The sequence below is a fragment of the Dipodomys ordii genome, unplaced genomic scaffold, assembly GCF_000151885.1.
Source record: "Dipodomys ordii isolate 6190 unplaced genomic scaffold, Dord_2.0 Scaffold27, whole genome shotgun sequence".
Lineage (NCBI taxonomy): Eukaryota > Metazoa > Chordata > Mammalia > Rodentia > Heteromyidae > Dipodomys > Dipodomys ordii.
Window position 1 is genome coordinate 18,957,725 of NW_012267243.1, and position 7,027 is coordinate 18,964,751.

At 50.8% G+C, this 7,027-nt stretch overlaps 1 protein-coding gene across 3 annotated transcripts in view; it reads left to right on the forward strand.

Annotated features, from left to right (window-relative positions):
- The window catches only part of LOC105985180 (protein RoBo-1-like), a 6,544-nt gene extending 3,160 nt beyond the window's left edge, over positions 1–3,384 (forward strand). For all 3 annotated transcript variants that reach the window (XM_013015595.1, XM_013015598.1, XM_013015597.1), the window contains exons 4-6: positions 759–902; positions 2,227–2,358; positions 3,085–3,384. In XM_013015595.1, coding sequence (XP_012871049.1) covers positions 759–902; positions 2,227–2,358; positions 3,085–3,287 — 479 coding nt within the window. In that variant the 3' untranslated portion in view covers positions 3,288–3,384. The remainder of the gene's footprint in view (positions 1–758; positions 903–2,226; positions 2,359–3,084) is intronic.
- Positions 3,385–7,027: the final 3,643 nt, after the last annotated feature.

The window sequence follows — 7,027 nt, forward strand, 5'->3', positions numbered from 1 at the left end:
TGGATGGAGGGGTGGATGGAGGAATGGATGGAGGGGTAGATGGAGGAATGGATGGAGGAATGGATGGAGGGGTAGATGGAGGAATGGATGGAGGGGTGGATGGAGGGATGGATGGAGGGATGGATGGAGGGGTGGATGGAGGAATGGATGGAGGGGTAGATGGAGGAATGGATGGAGGGGTAGATGGAGGAATGGATGGAGGGGTGGATGGAGGGGTGGATGGAGGAATGGATGGAGGGGTGGATGGAGGGGTAGATGGAGGTGGTGGACAGAGGGCAGCTGACTCTCTAGGGAAGGGGAGAGGGGCTGGTGAGCACGGTGGCCTTCTATTGACTTTTCTGGGGCCATTGGGAAATGACACTCCCTTACTTCAAAGTATGTGTATGTGTAAGAGAGAGACAGAGACAGAGAGAGAGAGAAAGGGAGGGAGGCAGGGAGGCAGGGAGGCAGGGAGGGAGGGAGGCTGGGAGGGAGGGAGGCAGGGAGGCAGGGAGGCAGGCAGGGAGGCAGGCAGGGAGGCTGGGAAGGAGGCAGGGAGGGAGGGAGGCTGGGAAGGAGGGAGGCTGGGAGGGAGGCAGGCAGGGAGGCAGGGAGGGAGGCAGGGGATCAAACCCAGCGTCTCCCACGTGCGAGGCAAATGCTTTACCCTGGACACTCCATTTCTAACAGAAGCTCTTCCTCCATTGGGTTGTTCGGGACAAGCAGGCCGAGCGCCCTGGAAGGGTGACTGAGGGAGGGCCGCCCGCCCCTTTCCGCAGGGACCCTGGTGAAACAGCACAGGCAGAAGGGCTGTCTGTCTGGCTGCGTGCCGCTGTCTTTCTCCGCCACACTCGGCGAGCAGAGGACCTTTGAGTACAACAACCAATGCTGCCAAACTGACAAATGCAACAAGAACTTTCCGGGTAAGTGTCAACTTCGCTGTGTCTCCCTTCGCTCCTGTCTCCGTCCTGTGGCTTTTTTTCTCTAACTTGTGAGTGCCTGACTAGAACCTCTTTCTACTGCGGAGATGCTGGGGTTTTGCCTGCTAATTGCTTCTACTTTCACTGTCTGCTGGAAGGGTCAAGGTTGGATATAAACAAGCGTCTCTCCTGTTTGGGAGACCGCCTGACAGCGGAGTGGCAGGGCTGGTTCTCGGGGTTTTCTCTAATAGTGGGTGTATAGAGAGACTGAGTGTAGAGTGAAAGGCTTTGATCTGGCCAGGGGCCCGTGGCTCGTGCCTGTAATTCTAGCTACTTAGGAGTCTCTAACCTCTGAGAATTGTGGTTTGAAATTAGCCTGGGGAAGAAAAGTCTGTAAGACTCTTGGCTCCAATTAGTCCCCCAAAAGCTGGAAGTAGCGCTATGGTTCAAGGGGAACGAGTGTCAGCCTGGCTGGAAAAGCTAGGGGTGACCTCCTGGCCTGCGTTCAAAGCCCATTTTACAAACAGAGAAACAAATGCTTTGCTTTGCATCCCGCTGACATCTTCTTCCTCTATATAATTTCTCACACTGGCTTTTGGGGGGGGTATTTTTTGGTGGGGGATTGGCACTGGTCCTATACTTGAACTCAGGGCCTGGACACTGTCCTTGAGCTTTTCTGCTCAAGGCTAGTGCTCTACCTCTTGAGCCACAGTGCCACTTATGGCTTTTTGGTGGTTCATTGGAGACAAGAGTCTTACAGACTTTCCCACTCAGGCTGGCTTTGAACTGTGATCCTCATATCTCAGCCTCCTGAGTAGCTGGGATGATGGTGGGCTGCCGGGGTCTGTCACAGTGCCTTTGAGGCCCAGAGGTTTGCTCTTCGAAACTTCTGCCTCCTAGCAGATGTGCTTGCTGGCTGCAATGTCAGAATCTCATTTCCTGGCTCCACACTGGTTTTCCTTTGTTGAGGCCGGTCTCGCCACGTTTCCGGGCCGGTCTGACGCTGCTAGGCTTAAGTAACCTTAAGGCCCCATTCACCTCCTCGAGAGGCGGGACTGCAGGTGTGAGCCCTGAACACATTTTAGAGCATTCCTTTCGATCAGAAGTGACCCTTTTCCCCATTGTGTAGATAGCTTTCTTCCGCAAAGGTGAAGAGGGTCATTGGACAGAACCGCTGGATTTCTTTACGGCCCTTTTGCCCACCGATGCCATCACGGCTGTAAATTCTTTGGGAGGAATCACGACCCGGGGTGGAGGTGGGTAGTCATATTCCCAGCTATTTTTCGTGCCGAGGCCTCAGGGTGAAAACTGACCTCTCTTCATTCAGTGTTTCAGAAGTCCTCAGTCACCAATGGAGTTGAATGTCCTGCCTGCTACGCCGAGAGAGAGTCTTCCTGCGTCCCGGCTCCTCTGAAATGCACAGGGACAGAGAAAAGCTGTGTGGAGGTCACTGGCACAGGTACCAGTATTTTTTCCCAAGCATTGAGGTTCATCTTCTGAAAGGGCAGATCTAGGGCACAAGCCATCTGGTAGATAACGAACTAGTTACGTCAAAACTCCACCGCGTCCACCACCAGTCATTGGCCCCTCAGCACCTGTAGGTGTGGGCGTGGGCCCCCGTGGAGGGGCGGCTGGCCCGTGGTGTCTGTGGCTGCTGACTGCTGTCAGCTGTCAGCTGAGGCTGGTAATCTGAGGCTGGCCCGGGAGGGAACTTGGTCCGGAGTTGGGATGCCTGGGCACGTGGGATGTCACATGAGATTCAGAAGGGGAATGAAGCCACTGATGAGGACACAGTCTTTCACTCCAAATTACACGGGCAGCATAGAGTTTTCACAGTATTACTCCCCGGGGCCTTTGGAAGAAGGAGCCTTATCTTGAAAGGGAACGCTATACTATTTTCGATTGGTTTCCCCAAACAACGCAAATCTAAGGAAGAAGACAGGTATACCACACAAGAGTTTTAGCCAGACTCCAGAGCTTCTGCCTCCGTCGGCCACAGCTCTCCTCCCGAACACAGAGGCCCCAGGCTCAGTCCCTCCGTGAGGTCTCTCCTCTACCAGAGAGAACATGGCGACCGTCTGTTCCTGAGCCGGAGGCGCTCTGACCACAGGAGGTGACGTGAGCCGGGGGGAGCGGCAGGCGCAGAGACTCACTGCCGAGGCTTTTCTCTCTTTTTTTTTGGCAGGAACCGTAGGTGGTCAGACTTCCGTGGTATTTTTTGGAAAGGGCTGTGCAACTGAATCTGCCTGCAACCTGGAGGATGTCACTGTGATAGACTCAACACAAATACACACCACCTGTCCCAGGGCTGTGGACGCAAGCCCCCGACAGGCGTCCACCATCTCCTCAGTCCTGGCTGGTGTCTTCCTGCTGAAGCTCTTGCTTTAATTGTTCGGGCATTGGCATGATCCCATAATCCTACAGACCTGGACGTGTTGTAATTCTTGGATTGATTCTTTCTCCAATGGGAGAGAATTAAAAACAAACAAACCTGAAACTTGTCTAAGTCTGTATGGAGTTGCTTATTTATTTTACTTTAGGTTAAAAGAAATCCTTATTCATTCTCTAGAAGCTTCTTTTTCCTCCCCTGTTGTACATCTTAGAGTCTGAGAGGTATCTGTAAGAATCTCCGGGATTCAATTCCCATTAGAACCCACGTCTGCAGGCACACATCCCAGAGCACATCTCTTTTCTGATATTCTTCATTGCTGCTTCTAATCCTTACTCCCACGGCTAAGAAAATGTTTCTCCATGAGCAATTCAAGGCCCGGGGAGGCTGTAAAAGCCAGTTTGTTGAAGTTGCAGGTGCCGTGGAATCTACGTCCCCTATCTCAGACTCAGGAGTGTGGGCTTCTTGCTCTGTGCACTGGATACAGACAGAGGTTTTCTGTGAAGGTAGTTTTAAATACTAAGATTAAAGGATGAAAATACATAGTCCAAGATCCCAGGAAGCTGTGGCCGCCATGGCAGGGTTGGGAAGCACTCAGGCACCACCATACTTCACAGGCGTCTTTATGGTGCTGACTCCGCAGGAAACTCCGATCAAATGGCCGCCTTGATTCCCCCATATTCAGTTACACCAAAGGGGGCCCCAGAATGTGTTTTTCAAATGAGGGGTTGTAAGATCAGGATGTGTCTCTATTCAAATCAGGCCCTGCTGTGATTGTGCTAGTGGGTTTCCTTTTCCCTCCTTGGCCCAAGCCATACCGTATCTCAGAGCTCTCTTCGCTGTTCTTTGTGGCTAAGGGAAGCATTCTTCCCCGGGTCGGGTCCTTGGAACCATCAAACCACCATCTCGTATGCTCTCTCCACACCTGCGGATGGTGGGGTGTGGACTTGTGTTCCAGGACACACGGAGTCTCTGTATGGCAGAAAATGATCATCCATAAGTTGCTATTTGAAGGAAACCCTAAATAAAATAGTCATACCAAAAGAATGCTGAAGGTGTGAGCCATGTGCGGGTGGAAAGCAGCCTCTTGCTGCGTTAGTCTGCGTTGTACCAATCAGCTGTTTCAGCACATCCATTTCAACTGAGACATGTGAGCAGAGACCAGTCAAAAGGGTTTGATCATCCTTGGCGAATCCTGAAGTCCCAAAGGAGACCCTAAAAGTATGATGATACCCTAAAACAATCACAGCACCCTGAATTGATTTCTATCCTTTGCCTGAAAGTGGGATTTCTAAAGAGGGAGGGCTAACTGCACTTTGTGTGTGTGTGTGTGTGCATGCGTGCGTGCGTGTACGCATGCGTGCGTGTGCGTGCGTGTGCGTGTGTGTGTGTGCATGCGTGCGTGCGTGTACGCATGCGTGCGTGTGTGTGTGTGTGTGTGTGTGCGTGCTGTCCTGGGGCCTGAACCTAGGTGCTGTCCCCAAGGTTGAGCCACATCTCCACTTCCAACTTCTTGGTGGCTACTTGGAGGTAAGAATCTCGCAAACTTTTCTGTGTAGGCTGGCTTCAAACCATGATCCGCAGATCTCAGCTCCTGGGCAGCTAGAGTGCGTGTGCCTGGCTTCCCAGCAGCCTCTGAGATGGCGGGCTGGGCGTGTCTCTCTGGAGCTCCCTGGGAGGAATGGCTGCTGGTCACCCAGCAGCAAATAATGCTAATAATCTCTGCTCTGCTGCAGGCTGCTGGTCATCCAAGTGTTCCCTAAAATGCATGGACACAAACGGCTAAGTCCCTTCTGTGTTTGCTCCTAGTGTGTGAAATATGATTTCTGTTCCAAATGTGCAGTCATTATGACTCGTGGAAAGCTTCATTTTCAAGATGAATTCACATATCTATTTAGCAATAACACAACTAAGCTTCTCTTCTTTTTTTTCATAAAATTAGTTCATATTTTTTGTACTGTGTATTGGTAAGAAAATGTAAGTTACCACTTACCATGATACAACCAATATATTTAACCGAGTTTTTTTACTCTGACAGATGTGAAAGAGTAGAAAGTATTTAGGCCATTAACTTGGCTTGGGGAATCATGAACTGGCATTTCGTTATAAATTTGGAAGCCCTTTCAGAAAAAAAAAATAGTCATTTGTTCAGAATTACATTGCCTAAGTCATTTATAGCACTCTCTATCATTAGAGACCTCTGGCCCCTGAGTGTGACTGTTGGGGCGTTTAATTGAAGGCCTTTCCATGTGATGCAAAACAACCATTTCAGTCTTTTCCTCCCAGCTACACCGTTACTGTATTTTAACAAATAGCTAAAAATTAGAATCACCTGTGTTGTGCAGTTAGCGACAGAAACAAGGAACACAGTGGTGGTGCTGGCACCCTGACTGACGCCGAGGCCGGATCCTGAATTCCTGGCAGGGACCTGGGGTGAGCGTGAGCGTTCTACCTGAGCGTTCACACCAGGCAAGGCTAACGCGCACTTCGGGGGTTCGGGGGGTGGGGGGGCGGGGAGCACTAGCTGCTCATCTCCAGGCAACCCAAGAGAACAGCTTTCCAGCGAGCAGGCCGGCTCGGAGTCAGCGCCCCCCCCCCCCCGGCTCCCAGCACACTCTTCCAGCCAGCCTGGGCTGCCATTCGCTTTCTCCTCTCTCTGCTGTCAGCTGCTGCACTGTGACCTCTGCCTGAGTCTCCAGCCCCGCGTCTGAAACCTTCGCATTTCCCTGATCCAGTTCACCACCTCCCACTTCTACCACGTGGCCAAAGCAATGGCCTCATGCGCTTCTGCCTGTCCATGTGCTCACACGGATTTCGATGACTTGAAAGACAAGGACCTGACTTTACCCTGACCCACCTTTGCGAAGCAGAGCACACACAAGGAGTAAATAAAGGGGCAACTGACTAAACCCGTGGAGAAATCAGGAGTCGTTAACAAAACTGTAAACAAAGAAAGCAACTTCGTTTATAATTGGAAACAGCCGGGCCTTTGTTGGGGCTAATGAAGTAGCTTCTCCAGGACAAGGAGGAGGAAGCCGGCCGCGGGGTGCCCGGGGCTGGCCGCGTTTCTGACGGCTGATTTGCACACAGTGCTCCCATTGGTGACTGGAAGACCCATGTAAGAAGTTACTCTCCCACTGCAGAGGCCGATCGGTATGCACTTCTTCATTTCAACGACGATGCTGCTGTTATTACCTGCAAGAAGCCATACAGTAAGGCTTCCATTCTCCTCCTCCTCTTCCTCATCCATCCTTCTCCTCCTCCTTTATATTCCCCCTTTTCTCTGGCCTGTCGTAGGACATAAGTCAGCTATCCTCTTCAGTGACTTGCCCAATACTGATATCTCTAGCACAGGCAATGGGCTAGAATGTTTTCCTCCACACATGGGGCCTTCGAATACTTAAATTTCCTTATAATCTGTGTCAGTCAAATATTGGTATGCCTTCTAAGCATTATTAAAAGAACGTGTTTCTAACCCAAATTAGTATTTGGGGAATCTAGCATACGCTTTTAGAGATACTTTATGCCAATAGATACCAGAAATTGAAATACTTTGAGCATCTTGTATGCTATCAATACTCAAGAAGCTGGTGTATCTGTAACTCAGTTATGTACTTGTAATAAAAAGACATAAATCTATTCCCCCTTATTCCTGGTCTTGGTTGTCATTAAGAAATAGCAACGGCCATGGAAAGCTAGCACTTGGCCATGGTTGGGTTTCTGTTGTTGTTGGTTTTGG